Source organism: Crocodylus siamensis, chromosome 1 (genome assembly GCF_052110815.1).
Source record: "Crocodylus siamensis isolate JL-2025a chromosome 1, ASM5211081v1, whole genome shotgun sequence".
Taxonomy (NCBI): Eukaryota; Metazoa; Chordata; order Crocodylia; family Crocodylidae; genus Crocodylus; species Crocodylus siamensis.
Window position 1 is genome coordinate 291,613,871 of NC_143395.1, and position 14,971 is coordinate 291,628,841.

Here is a 14,971-nt window from a genome sequence, read left to right on the forward strand (position 1 = left end):
TTTTGGCCTATGACTCTTGAACTCTTGGTGGCCCCACTCCAACAAGAAGGCCACTACGCACCTCACAGGCTTGTGGTTAAGTTATTTACCTGACAAGTTGGATGTGTAAGTTTAAAACCCCTCAGGCTGAAGAGGGGCTGGAATTCAGCATTCCCACTTCCTGGGTGAACACTTTAAGCACTGAGAAATAGGGAACAAAATGGATAATACCATGATGATGAGATTAGGTATTGTAAACTGTCTATCTTCAAAAACCAATGAACAAGTATATACGTTTTCTGAAAATGCTATCATCCGTGGCTGGTAAATTGGAGTCTTCATAGCTTTCTAAAGCAAAAACAAAATGCCACTGACAATGTCACTCTTTTGTCCCCTAGCATGTAAATTGCATGCCACAAGGTATGAAACTGATGTAAAATATTCTACAATACTATTTACATGCAATTCAACCTGATTCCCCAATCATAGCTCACACTATCTTTTACATGATTATCACAGCTACCATCTCAAATCTAAGATGAGATGTTTTCCCCCAATCAGAATGGGGGGAAAAGCCCTTTGCCTTGATTCACGTACAAAGTGGGGTGGTGGGGAGCAGGCAGCTGATGTGGCTCTGTGTCTGGCACTCAGCCTGGGTCAGGGCAAGTCAGACCCATGGCAGCTTCCTGCCCCCTCTGCACTTGCCCTCTGCATCTTTGGATACCCTGCTCTGCACCCTTTGGATTCAATCCCAGAAATGGGTATAAGGAAACTCCATCCCCTGCCCGGTCAGTCAACAGAGCAGACACTGCTGTATGGCCTGGCAGGGGGCTGTGCTTCCACGTGATGTGCTCCAGGGAGGGCAGGAAGGCTGCAGGGGAAAGAAATGGGGTGGGTGCAGAGGGCAAAGGAGGCACATGATTCTCCAGCCACCTGACTCCCCCCCAACCACTGCTTTCCCTGCTGCGGTGATAAGACATGAACGAATTTAAGACAGCTTTCCAATAATTAGATTCTATACCCGGAAAATTATAACAAATTTATACATTTTCCATATATAGAACCTAATTATGGGGGGGGTTGTCTTAAATTCATGGTTGACTTAAATTTGAGTAAATGATGTATTTTAACTTTCAGATATTAGCTATTCTCTTAGAACAGCCACTATATTGTATTAATTATTGCTATTATTCAAATGTCTATTTTAAGGCATCTCTTGGTGAAGAAGATGGATACATTCTGCATAAGCTGGAACAAAATGAAGCACATTTCTGTTAACTGGACATTAAGACGGAAATAGAAAACACATGCTATGGTACCAGTATCTACTGAGTCAGCTGAGATATAGGAATAGTAATCAGAAGATGAGTTTTGAAAAGGAAGTCCAATGTCAGGTCTAAGTAGAAGTACTTAGGAAGGGTACATTTAAAAGTTTTTTCTAATATTAGCCAGCCTGGTTTGACTTGGACATTTCTAGCAAAGGCAAGTCTCCAGGGGTAGACTTACTGTTGAAAGAGACCAGATACAGTGTATACAAGCTTCTTCCTTGGGTCAACCAACGTACCTATTCCTAGTGTTCACAGGTGTCTATCTTAATTGATTATCTTGCCCAAAATGCTATCTGCATCAATGAAGACACTGTGGGACTGATTCCTCTCTCCCTTAAAACTGTGTAAATCTTAGCATGTCCTATTCAAGTCAGCAAAGTTATGTTGAACTTGCACGAACATGCATAAGACTGACCCTGTGTACTTTTTACAGATGTTTTATTTTCTTTCTGTGAATCCTGTCTTCTCCTGCTGGGAGATCTCATTGCCAGTTTCAACAAGGGAGAAATTTCTGTGTGGATGATATTCAACTCTGCAACTCTTGTCAACTCACTCTCTGATTCCTCGATTGCACCTGTCTTCATCTATCAATCAACAGATGACTAAACCATCATTAAGGAATGCTTCAAAGGCATTTAAAATATTGTAAAAGTCTTTTTTGTTCTATGTCTCTGACTCTATCTCTCTTATCTCAGTCTTTTGCAATAATATTATTATTATCCATGGCAATACACTTTTTTCTTTTCACATCTTGTCTGCTTTCCATTACCTCTATGGAGTTCATGGTCCTTACCTCTACCTCAACTTTGTGTATCTAAAATGCCTTAGTTGCCATCTTGCATAATGCAATTCAATTTTTGGAACTGTATTTTGGTCTTTGGAAAATCTTGTCTTTAAACTTCATCATCCACTAAGCAGGAGCCAAAGACTACCTAACTCCAGAAAGTGGGGCTCTTCCCCAGGTGCCTATCAGCTTTAAGGTTTACAACTGTCACAGTATAATACTACTTACTCCAGTTCGGATATTTTTGGTAGAAGACTATCAGATTATTCATATGGGAATTGCTTTCCTGGTCTTTGTGACTTCTTTTGAGTTCTCCCTCAGCCACTCTCTCTCTCTCTCTCTCTCACACCGCCCCCCCCAGAACCTTATTACTCCTTTGTTCTTCCAATATTTATTGCCTCTTACCTACTTCTTCCCTCCTCAAAGCTGGGGAAGTGAGCCTACTTTCAGTAGCCTACTTTAATTCCATCTGAACCGTTCTCCATTCCCTCGTATCACTGAATCATTCTTTTATTTTTATTTTGCTGCTGTTTCATGTGGACAATATACAGAGGAAAGACACCATCTAGCAGGCCCCTGTTCTGAATTCCTGACATTTCAAAGATTGCCATAGCAGTTTACAACTATCACAACTGCTACCAGCACCACAGTTGTCAAAGGCAGCCATAGCAATAGGTTTAGCTTAATTCCTTTGGGTTTCTTTCATTGTAAAGCATGAGTAATATGGTTTAAATAAAATGCAATCACATAAGAAAAATTGGTGCTGGGAGTAGGGATCTGAAGTGAAAATAGAGAGCCTACAGCTATACTGAGTGGCCAAAATGTGAGTTTAAATTTGGGGGTGGGGGAAGAAGAGGATGTGCCCCTAGAATCCCTTCCTAGTGCTAAGCCTACCAAGAAAGATCCAGTAACGTATTGGTGAAATATCTAGGTCTGACACTACAAGTATTTTGAAGCTAAAGGGCACAAGAAAGAGATATGGGGACTTTAAAGCTAGAGGACCCCCAAAACATGTGGATAGCCCTGAATTTTGCAAAAAAGATGGTCTTACATAAGTGGTGACCAACCTTTTTGCCCCATAGTGCCAGGTCCCTCCCCAGGCAGGATGCATCCAGTGGACCTGATCCAGCTGTGGGGGGGTTGCTCAGCGTAACTCTGATCCATCCACCCGGGTTGGGGATGGATGGGGACAGGACAGAGGCCCTGAAACAGATAGTTGGGGAGGGGGGGTAAAGCAAGCTTGATACAGACACGTGGGGGCGGGAGCAGGGGTAGTGGAGCAGCCCCAATCCAGACATAGGGTAGGGGGGCAACCTGGTGGGGGGTGGGGAGCATCTTGGCCCAATCTGGACTGGGGGTGGGGGAGCAGGCCTGAGGCTGGACCTGGCTGTGTAGTGCATCTACTGCCCCCTGCTGTTAAATTTTTGGAGCCAGGGGAGACCCCCATGGGCTGGATGTCACAGGCCAGACACTGAGTACCCATCTTCCATGGAAGCTACTGTCCCACTTACCTTTGCCCTTCCCTTCCCCATCCTGCTCAGGGTTTGTATTACTGGGGAGCTGGAGAGGGCTGAGAGATGAGAGCCCTGCTGTAAGATTTTAAAATCATAAGGGGGGGGCTCCGATTTTATGGGGGCATCCGTGATGGGCAGCCCATTTATTTTTGCAGACTACCCCTCTCCCCCAAGAGTTAAAGTGTAATTTGAACATTGATCCTCCTAGCCAGAGCAACCGCAGCCATTTCCCGACAGAAAGGCCCAGGGACCATGGCCTTTCATGCAGGCTTGGGCTCCTTTATTGGATTGAACCAGCTGGGAATAACCAAGGGAAAAACCCACGGGGAGAGCGCCTTCTGCCCCACGCGCCAAGGAAAAGGCCCAGCTCCAAGGCGGAGGCACGTGTAAGTGGGGCACAGGCAGCGCTCCCACCGGCGCTCCATGCCCCGCCCTGGGGGAATGGCCATGGGGGGGAGGGGTGCCGTACAGCCTGCTGGGAAAAGAGAACGCAGGAAAGACTCCGGGAAAGTGCTGGGGGCGGGAAGACGGCGGGACTGTGACGTCACGACACAGAAGCCAGAACCGACGCGGTCCAGCCCCGCAACGTTCCTTTTCCGCCCTTCCGTCGCCACGGCAACCGGCCGCCGCTTCTTTCTAGCCAGGGGCGTCTCGCGAGACTTGCCCGCTGTCTTAAACAGAGCGCGCGGGGCGGGACTGAGAGGGCCGGAAGCGAGGTGTCGATTTGAAGGCGGTGGCGGGAGGAGCCAGGGCGCGGGGAGGTGAATTAGGAGGGGTCGGAAGCTTCCCCACCCCCAGTGTAGCAGTTCCCTCCGGCTTGGCCCGGTCCGGCCTGGTTGGGTGGGGCCTGTGCGTGGAGGTGGGTGCAGGGGGCAAGACGGAGCGGGGGTTTGTGCCCCGGTTCCTAACGGCTTCAGGCGTGGCCGGAGGTCCCGCCCCGCCCGGGCCCGAGTCCGCCTGAGGGGCGGGGCGGTGTAGGTGCTGCGACGCCCTGCGCTCACGTGTGGAGCAGGCAGTTGAAGGGAAGGCGGGCGCGGGCTTTAGAACACGGGCGCAGTGACGGGGAGGGGGCACGTCACTGGTACCCGACGCCTACTGCCTTGGGCGGCTGCAGAGCATGAGCGCTTGGGGCGTACCCGCTGGGGGCGGGGCTCTGGTGAGAGACCCTGTGGGATGTACCAACAGGTGGCGGAGGGGGTCGATCTAGATAGACATTGGGATGTACCAACAGATTGTAGAGAGGCTTCTAGCGAGAGACTGTGGGACCTAATGGGTTGTGAAGGGGCTCTAGCAAAGGACTGTACAGGGTGTACCAGCCAGTTTCACAGAGGTTGCTGGAGCAGTGGCTTTCAACCTGTTTTTCTTTTGCAGACCCCTGTGGAAGTTGTGGAGGTGCACACACCTTTGAATTGTAAGTGTGGGTATTTGCATACTTCTGATTGATCCTAGTCCTTTTTCATGGACCCTTTAGAGATCATCTGTGGACCACAGGTTGACAACCATTGTTCCAGGGGGAGATGCTAGGAGCCTCTGCAAACAGTTAATACATCCCAGTAAGGGAGATGGCAGGTCCTGTCTCAGTGCAGTGATGTAGTGTGAGGGACTGCTGGTGTTGGGGGAGCCAGCTACACCTTAGGGGAAATTTTAAACCATTCATAGCATTGCCAGAAGCGTGTAGTGGCCCAGGACTGGGAGATGCACTTGTTCTGGCACTAGGTGAAACCCCAGCTTGCTGAGTTCTTAAATATGCTGAGCTGACAACAGAAGCAGTGGTTTGGCATTTAACTCCTCTTTAAATGCCCTTTAAGAGCCCTGCTACACATTCAAATAAAAGCAGAATAGAAACCAACTGTAGAGTTGTTATACCCTTTTAAGTGCTAACTTTGTAGCTGGCTGGCCATCTTATAGCTAGACAGTCACTTTAATCATGTGATTATTTCTTCAAATGGCATGTCTGGCCAGTCTAAATTTATTGCACAGTTGAGCAGTTAATTGCGTAATACAGGTTTCCGTAGCTTTATGCTGTATGTGCGTTCCTGGAAAGTGGTGCATAACTTGAATTTGCATGAAAGGAACACGGTTTGCAATGAAACAAATAGGGATGTATTCCAAGACTTTGACTGTGCTGACCCCCAGATCCAGTTCTACCACTTTTATAAGACTGTCACGTAAGAGTGAATTTGCACATATAGAACCCGCATAAAGTGAGGGAAACCTGTATATGTAATGTGTAGCAGAAGCCTTACAAATACTGTGTCCTATCATGTCTTCCAACTTGAGTTGGTGTATTACAAACAGCAAGCAGTGTTACTTCATTGTACATGTGTTTTTTCTAGTAGATGAGAAAATCAAGGTGCAAGTTTAGGTAACTTGTGCAAGGTTATCAGGTAATCCATCTAAATGACCAATATTAAACAACTTTGGTTCTGTTCTCACTGTTTAGTTCTAGCCTTCTGCTTCTTGCCTCGAATTGTGGCGTCTCTCTCAAGTGAGAATGATGCAAAGGCCTTGTAGCCCTATCAACAGGATAAGTTGGGGTAGGATAAGTCAACCTATTCTGGGTGTGGGCAAGACCAGTGGTTTTCAACCTTTTTTTTTTTTTTTTTTTTTTATGTACCAGGACCCATTTGTAAACATTAATGGCCAGTCCTGACCTAGTGCCCCTCAGTCCTGACTTGCCCTCTGCCCCCAGGTTCCAGACCCCCAGGGTACAGGAAAGGGGCTGGGTGTGTGGGGTGGGAGGGGCACGGGGGGGGGGGGCCAAGCAGCCCTGTTTCCCACGTTTTTCTTTACAGGCAAATCCATTTTGAAACTTCTGTTGATGCAGTTTTAAAGTTTGTTTGTGACTCTCATATATTCTTGTGACCCTCTTTTAAGTCATAACCAATGGTTTGAGAAACACTGACCTGGACAATCCACCCCAAGTCAGAAGCAGGTGGGTGCCAAGACTTGGCTGCTGCTCTTGTTTCTGTGGCAGCATGGAGACAGCTCCCCCACAGCCAAACCCTATATCTGTAGACTAGATTCAGTGGTTTTGTGGGTCAACTCTGGCCTGCCAGCCAGACATTCCCAACCCCTGGGCCTTGCTATCACTTGAATGACAGCATGAGAATCACTAGAGTGAATGCTGGCAGAAGTCTTTCTGCTGCAAGCATTACGCCAGCTGGGCCCACATCGGGGGTCTTGCCAGCCTAGCTGTGTTGACCACTAATTATTTTTTCCGATACCCATGTTGTTAGCTGATGGCACTCTAATGTAGATTAAGCTTGGGTTTCAGTTTATTTTTATGAACTGTAAAGGTTAAAAATCCATTAAAATATTTGACACTTTTTTTTCAAATTGTGTCTCCATATTTATTAAATGAACTAAATTAAGTTTGAAGATGATACCCATAACTTACTTGTAAACATTTGATAAGAAACCTCACTTATATTGACAGATAACTTTTAAAATGTTGCGTTTTTGGTATCACCTTAAGGCAGTGGTTCTTCAACTTTTTCGACTCAAGGTACCCCAAGGTGGACTCGAAGAATCTCTTGGAGAATACCAGCTCCATTTCATTCACTTTGACTACAGAAAAACAGTAGAGTAATTCTATTGCAAAGAACTCTGACCGCAAATGATCAAAATGTTTTTAAGACTCTGGATTCCTTTTGGAAATCTCTGTTTATCATGTGAATAATGTTTGCACTCTGTGTGGCACCCAACAACACTCCTAAAAGGATCTCAAAGCAATGACACCCTGGTTGAGAATCTGCATTCAGATGTAATCGGAAGTTGCAGAATTAAGATTGAACCTTCACCCTTGAATATTTGATTCCCTAATGTTGTTAATTTTTTTTGATGCTAAATTCCCTAAAACATGAACTTATGGAGTTGCATTGCTTATTGTAGTAGTTTTCTAGAGTCGTAGACAGCCTTTTGAAGAACTATCCATCATCACCAAAGAAAAGACCTTAAAACTCTGTACGTCTTTCACAGAGAGAGATGGAGAAAGCTGCCAATGTTTGACCAACCAGATCAATGTTTACCTTATGTGGTGTGTATGTATGGCAACGCAGGGTGGGGATTCACAAAGAACTGCTACTTTCTGAGTTAGTTTTAAAAGTCTTTATGATGATGATAGGGTACTAATTCCTAAGCATTGGAATGTGGTCAGTTTCTTGTTTTATTTTTACATGTTTGTCACAGACCCACAAACTGGGTTAGTACCATCTGAGATTTAATTAAGGTTGTTTCATTTTAACTTGGCTATCATGTTAAGTAACAAAAAGGTTTTTTTCCTTAAACAGGAATCTTGGATTTCTTGAAACAAAGCAAAAGAGCAGGATACGCTGTGAAAAGTCTCAACGTCGTATTGAATTTCTGGTGGAACGAGGATAAATTGGTGGAAAATGCCGGCTGGGAAAGTTTTGCAGCCTGTACTAAAAATGAAAGTGGATGAACTGTTCTTATGCTGGCTGAGCCAGCCTTCAACCCAGCTGACGCTAAAAGATTGGTTGAAAAGCATCAAGAATGAAGAGAAGATTGAAATTGGCAGTGGTGATGCTGGGTACAATGAACCTCTAATTTTTGCAAATAAAAACTCCAACTCCAAACGGAGTATGTTAGATAATTTGATAACTCCTTTGATGCTTTCTAGTTCTCCTTATCTTTCCACGGCTCTTCCACTGGGAGCTTCAGCCAGCCCAAGAAGCATATCTAATATTAGAGGAATACGTAGATCAACAGGGAGCAAAGTAGTAAGTGCCTCCTTTTTTTTTGTCTATTTAAATAAAGATATGCCATAAGTGGTCTCAAAACTGGTAAATCAAGGCAAGAGGTAAGGGCACACAATATAAAGCCTAAACATGTTAGCAAGGATTACTGTGCCTTGTTAACACTTCTTCAAATTCCCAAGGGATTGGTAGTCTTAGCAATTGGCAAAATAGAGCTTTTTTTTCCCCCTTTGTTTAAAAGATTAGCCTTTATTCTGTTTGACACATGGATAATGATGTGTTTTGTCAACTTGAGGTTTTCCTCCAATGTTTCCACTTATTTTTGAGAATTGGCACGAGTGGTCATTACTTATTCAATACTGTGCATTTTAAAGAAACAGAGTAAAAAAAAAAAAAAAGTTTCCTTTTAAATTCCAGGTTACGTATTTAGAACAATTGACTGAAATTGTGGGGGGTCATCCCATTACACCCTAATAGGGTCAAAAATGGGGTCATCCCATTACACCCTAATAAAAGCCGTAACAATGTTCATAATTGTGTTTGCATATCTTCATAGGTGTTTTTCTGTGATGAAGTCCTCTTGCAAAATTAGAAGCCCAAGAAAGACGTTACTAAGTTTTTTTAACAGCAGCTACTCCAAAATTTAACATCCAATTTTTTTTCATTTCTTATACAAGTGTTTCTGCATGTTGAATTTATGAAGACTTCTAGTTTTTCTCCCTCAGATGTGGAAAGATGGCTCTTCTGCTTGTGTTGTCTGGAAGCTCTAGCTTATTGTTTAGTGAAGGTCACATGCCACCTTTCCACACCTATATCATAGCAGTAATATAATACAGGGCTCTTCTACTTCATTTGAAAAATTTACCAAGCTCTTGCCTAGAATTCAATAGATCAGTAGTGGAACTACTTACCAGTTAAGGGGCAGTGTTCTGTTGAAGCTCTAGCCCCTTGTTCTACTTACTAGGAAGAATAATTGACCTTTAGCCTAGAGGCTGTTTACATAGAAACAGCTTTTATAATGGTATAAATTTGAAAGTTTACCTATGTACTGCCTAGGACCAGTTACTTTGTTTGCAAGGCAGTGGCAGACTTCAAGTTATGATTTCTAGTGTATGTCCTTTTTTTTGGTCTATCATGGTGAGATGCTTTCAATTTAGATACTTGGAAGACTACTGGTTATAGAACTCCTTATCACAAGAGCCCAGTGTAGTAGTTGTGTTCAAAACTAGTAATTGCAGGATTACATGACACTATCTCAGCGAAATAGCATTTTGGGGCAATGGCTTCCATGAAAGCATTATACAATGAAGTAGAATTAGGTAGTTTAATTTGGTGCCTTGTTATGTAGATTCAAATGAACTAAATATGCATGTAACAGTAAAGACTGCATTTGTGTCTTGAGCCAGCCTGCTCTCTAATTTCCTGAAGCAGGATAAGTCTAGGTTGGGTATTTGTTTTAAAAATGAAAACTAGAAATACGGCCTAGACTATACTGTTTCCATAGGTGGATAGACATCTGGCTCAATAGCCTTGAGCAAAAGGTAATTTATAAATGGATCCATATCGCAATGGCAGAAAGCTTTCTGTGGAGTTCCAAAGGGGTCTGTCCTGGTCCCAGTGCTGTTCAATCTGTTAATGATCTGGATGCTGGACTCTACAGATGATGACAAACTGGGACGGACTGTAAATATGCTGGAGGTTGAAGTGACAATTCGCAAAGTTCACAACAGATTTCAAAGCTGGGCTAGAATGAAGCTCTCTGCCATCAAGTGTAAGGTGCTACACTTTGGGGAAAAATACTCGGAAACAAATTCAAAGTGAGTGACACCTGACTGTATGGCAGCAGCACTACAAAGAAAGATTTGGGCATCTTGGTAGGTCACAGACTTGGTGCGAGTCTGCACTGTGACACAGCTGCAAAAAAAGGCAAATCCAATTTTGGGATGCACCAATAGAAGCATTAGGTGCAAAACATGGGAGGTGAGCCCTAATCCCAGTCGGAGTAGAAGAGCCATCATCTAGAGTGTTGTATGTGGAGTTGAGCTCCTCATTCTAAAAAGGGGCATAGTTCTGCAGGCAGGGACTTGAATTGAGCATATTCTGACTCTGCCCCAGCCCTATGCCCTATGATCCCAGGGTCTCCATAGATACCAGCCAGGACCTGCACAAGCAGGCAGACAGAATGGGGCTGTGGGCAGGGAGGTGTGTCTGGGGCTGGGATCTTGGGGTGGTGACATTGTGGGGTCAGGAGATGGACAAGAAAAACGATAAAGGGCTTAGTAGGCAAGTGACATGACAAGAGGCTGAAAGAGCTAGGTATGTTCAGGTTGCAGAAAAAATATTTAGGAGGGGACATGAGAGCAATCTTCAGATGACTGAAGGGCTGCCATGAAGAAAAGGGACTAGGATATGGACCAGTGTTTTGAAGTTGTAGCAAATGGGTTTAGATTGGATATTGGGGGGGAAATCTTAACTGTTTGAACAGTGAGGCAGTGGAACAGACTGCCTAGGGAAGCTGTGGACTGTCATTCAAGAAGAGGTTGAACAGGCATTGGTCAAGGCTGATATAGGTGTCTGTTCAAATATAGGTAGTTCCTATGCTTCTGGGCTTTGGTTTCTGCTTTGGGACTGGGGTGTGCCAGTGGGTCTTGCTGGGACTTAAACACAGAGGTTCCTGGATAGGGGGTCTTGCCCCTCTGCTCTGGGTCAGATTGGTCACAGTATTTGGGGGTCAGGAAGGAATTTTACCTCAGGGGCACATTGGTATGGACTGGGGGGTTTGCCTTCCTCTGTAGTGGAGGTATGTGACCTTCTTCCTAGGATCTTTTGAGCATATATTAAGAATCTTTGCAGCAGCAGGGTAGTAGCTGCTTTGGTCCCCCTGCTTTACCTGTGGCAGGGTAGCATGTTGTATCTGAGTTGACTACATAGTTTTGCTAGGAGGTTAGACTCTGGATTTTTATAGGATGACTTTTATAGAGATGATCCAGCTTCAGGCAGGATGTTGGACTAGATGACCTCTAGAAGTCTGTTCTAGCCTTCTGACTATGATTCTATGGCAGAACACAGCCCACAGCTGAATCTGGCCCACAAGGCAATCTTGTCCAGCCTGCAGTGGGTTTTTTTGGTCCTGCCTGGGTCCTTGTATGAGGGGCAGCCTGGGCCATGGTGCATGCAACTGGTCTCCCCACCCCCAGCATGCAGTGGGGCTGGGGTGGCACAGCAGCCAGATTCCATTTCTCCACAATGATGATGGTGCCTTTCGGCTGCTGCTGCCAGACCCAGTCCTGATGCCCAGGCACCCCAACCAGTCTCCCCCACATCTGCCACCAAGGGCAGAACCTGTGCGGGCAGGCCACTTGTCTGGGATGGAGGTGTGGGCTGGTGGGGAGTGGTGAGGCAGGTGGGGCTTGGGAGACCCTGGGATCTTGGGGCAGTGACTGCATGGGGCTGGAGCTCATGGCAGAGCCATGATCTGGTGCTTGCACACCCCTGCGAGGGGTGTAGATTCTGCAAGCAGGGACATGCACAGAGCAGATTGTTGCTTGGTCCAGTCTGACTCGGCCCTGCTCCTGCCTTGTCACCACCCCAAGATCCCAGCTCCAAATGCAGCCCTGTACCTGCCCACAGCACCATCTCCACTGCGTGCCCTGCCCCCACAGCTCCCAACCAGTCTCCATGGAGACCCTGGGATTGTGGAGCAGTGTCAGTGCAGGGCTGGGACAGCCCTAGTTCTGCAGGCAGGGACTTGAATTGAGCATATTCTGACTCTGCCCCAGCCCTATGCCCTATGATCCCAGGGTCTCCATAGATACCAGCCAGGACCTGCACAAGCAGGCAGACAGAATGGGGCTGTGGGCAGGGAGGTGTGTCTGGGGCTGGGATCTTGGGGTGGTGACATTGTGGGGTCAGGGCCTGGGGCGGAGCCATGATCTGCTCCCTGCATGCCCCTGCCCACTAAACCTGTGCCCACTGCAGGGGCATGCAGGCAGCAGAATGCAGCTCTGTTGCTGGCCCTGCGCTGTCACTACCCTGTGATCCTGGTTTCACCCATCCCGTTCCTGAACACTACTCCCTGGCTGCCTCTAGTCCCATCCCACACAAGGAGTTTTGGCGAGTTGTTGAATAGGGGGTAGAGGGGTGTGACCCAGCCCATAACTCAGTAAGACTCCTTATGTGGCTTGCAGGCCCAAATAATTTCCCACCCCATCTAGAAACTCTCCTTTTAAGTCAATTACTGGATCATCCAGATCTTGTGTTGATCTGGATGAACTTATTTAGATCCTCACAGGACTCCTCGGGTTGGGCATAGGGCTAATACCCCTATCCAGTAAAAGAATAGCTTGTTACAAAACTCACTCTTGCATCAGATTCTGATGGTACAAATGTAAGCAAACCTTGGAAATGGAAAAAGGAGCTGTGAACTGGAATCTAGAATGTACTGAGTCGTTACAGACCCAGGCGTGGCCCAATCTCTTATTTGAAGAACTGGGAAAATACAAGATAGATATAACAGCTTTGCAAGAGGATGCAGTGGTCTGGAACAGGAAGTGGTAAAGATCAGCAAGCACTTTCATAAATTTATTGTGGAACAAAGGCAAATAGACATGAATACGGCACAGGTTTTGTGACAAGCCTAAGAATACTATCTTATGTCACTAAGTAAATATAACCATCTAAGTTCAAGAGACTTGAAACTTAATGGGAAGCCAAGGGAATCATAAGAGGAATGTGATCCTCACTCTTTTGTTGGTAATGGCTTTTTTAATGTTGATCAGAAAAAGCCCATGTGGGCTGAATTCTGCCCCAAAAGAGTTTTCCATGCATTCCGGTCTAATTTTAGTATTGGTTTGAGGAGAACTTTTCATTTTTTAAAAGCTTTTGAGGGAGAGGGATGTTGTGTTGGGTTTTTTGCTTAACTTACCCTTTCTATAGAAAAGCATTTTCTACAATAGCAAGCTTTTGCAGTGCACATTAGCCCTTAAAATAACACCCTGAGTTACATAATTGTATGTTCTGCCATGACAGTACTCTCCTTAGAGAGCAAAGTCTATCCCTTTTCTTTCACATGCATTTACTAACCACCCACAACTTTAAATATAACACATCTTGTTTTAAATGTGCTCTTAATCTTGCTTCTAAAAAATGCTTAATTAACTTTAGGTAAATCCAGAGTTTAAATGTAGCTTGATAACTTTGTCCTAGTTCAATAAATGATGCTCCAGATGGAAGGGGGAAAGTCTCAATGTAGCTCCAGTAATCTAGATTAAAGTTCTAAATAGGAGTCTACCATAACTTCTGTTATTCCTTTTATACTTATGACCACGTGCCTGAAAGGTGATTGTCAGAAAAGTCCCATATTTAATGAATAAATAATATCTGGAGAAAGAATAAGCTTGCATAAGAGTTGGCTATAAAAAAAAATTTTTTTTTCACGAGTCATAACTCTTCTTATTGACCAAGTTCCGTTATCCATATGACTTTTGCTGTTGCTGTATATTCAGCTTCTGTTGCAACCTTCACTAAATTCAAGTTGAACTAGAGTCCAGAACTGAACATCCAGGTTTGCACCATTTCTGTAAATAAGTAGTACTAAATAAATGCAAATAGTCTTGTTAACTTCATGGTTTTAAGCTAAGAGAGAGCAGATTCTTGTTTAAGAAGAGAAAATTCTGCTCTTCTGTCCTGTATTTCTTGTGCAACAAATGGAAGAGGAAATGATAGCTGAGACAATATTTTCTAAGATGGAGCTACATAGTTTATCGTTCTTTAGTCAGAAAACATGAAAGTTATTTATGAAAGTAAGCGAAGTCTGCTCTGCCTTAATTACATGGTATACCATTGGCCAGATACTGGCAATATAGAGTAGCTCAGACTTAGTCTGGCTCTCAGCTAAAGAAACAGAAGCAAGTGGATTTTAACTTTTTTTTTAAAAGCAAAAATGAGTACTAAGACTTCTTCTCTGCAGTCAAGGGCTTTGGGATTTCAGAGGGAGAGGGCTCTTTCTGTAGGGGAAAACCCCTTACAAGTGATGGAAAGAAGCTTCAGTAACGGCACTGTTGGGGGAGTGGTGGTGACTGCAGCTGGGTTCAAAGTGGCCCATGCTTGAAGCTAAGCTCTGTTGAAGCAGCCTGCAATTTTTAAATGTTGCTGACCCCAGTTCTAGTGGCTCTTCACTAAACTGATTAGCCAATTTTGGATTAGCTAGGTAAATTTGTACCATGATGCAACTATTGGAGAAACTAGTTTAGTATCTTAATTTGACTGTTCTGCATAATTTTGTTTTAATTTTATTTTTTTTTCCTCTAGAAAATCTTATTAGTCTATCATCCAAGTCTCTCAACATAACACTGAAGGATTATCCAAGAAACCCTTGAATTCAAAAGTTAGAAGATAAATAGGCCATGTTAATTCTGTTGCTCTGAATTTGATGCATGTGTGTATAGTCTTTGAGAGGATGTTGGTTGGTTGGTTGTTTTTTGTGACTGCTGTTGTCCAGGCTTCCTGCTTGATTCAGCCCAAAGGATGGCTGGTACTTAAGAAATTGGGTTTCTGTGCTGTGTAAGACTGCTCTGTGTAGACCCTTGCCTTGCTCTTTCAGACCATATTAAAGCTCTTTTAAGGAGGGATTGGGAATAGCTGCAGTCA

General features: G+C 44.6%; 1 protein-coding gene across 6 annotated transcripts in view; it reads left to right on the top strand.

Moving 5' to 3' along the window:
• Positions 1 to 4,121: 4,121 nt before the first annotated feature.
• The window catches only part of PPP2R3B (protein phosphatase 2 regulatory subunit B''beta), an 87,775-nt gene continuing 76,925 nt past the window's right edge, over positions 4,122 to 14,971 (top strand). For 2 of the 6 annotated variants that reach the window (XM_090064500.1, XM_090064548.1), the window contains exons 1-3: positions 4,349 to 4,464; positions 4,977 to 5,016; positions 7,898 to 8,347. In XM_090064500.1, the coding sequence (XP_089920626.1) occupies positions 8,000 to 8,347 (348 nt within the window). In that variant the 5' untranslated portion in view covers positions 4,349 to 4,464; positions 4,977 to 5,016; positions 7,898 to 7,999. Of the gene's footprint in view, positions 4,465 to 4,530; positions 4,762 to 4,976; positions 5,017 to 7,897; positions 8,348 to 14,971 lie in introns of those variants that run through there. The other 4 variants (XM_090064511.1, XM_090064520.1, XM_090064530.1 and 1 more) reach the window with 4 other exon arrangements.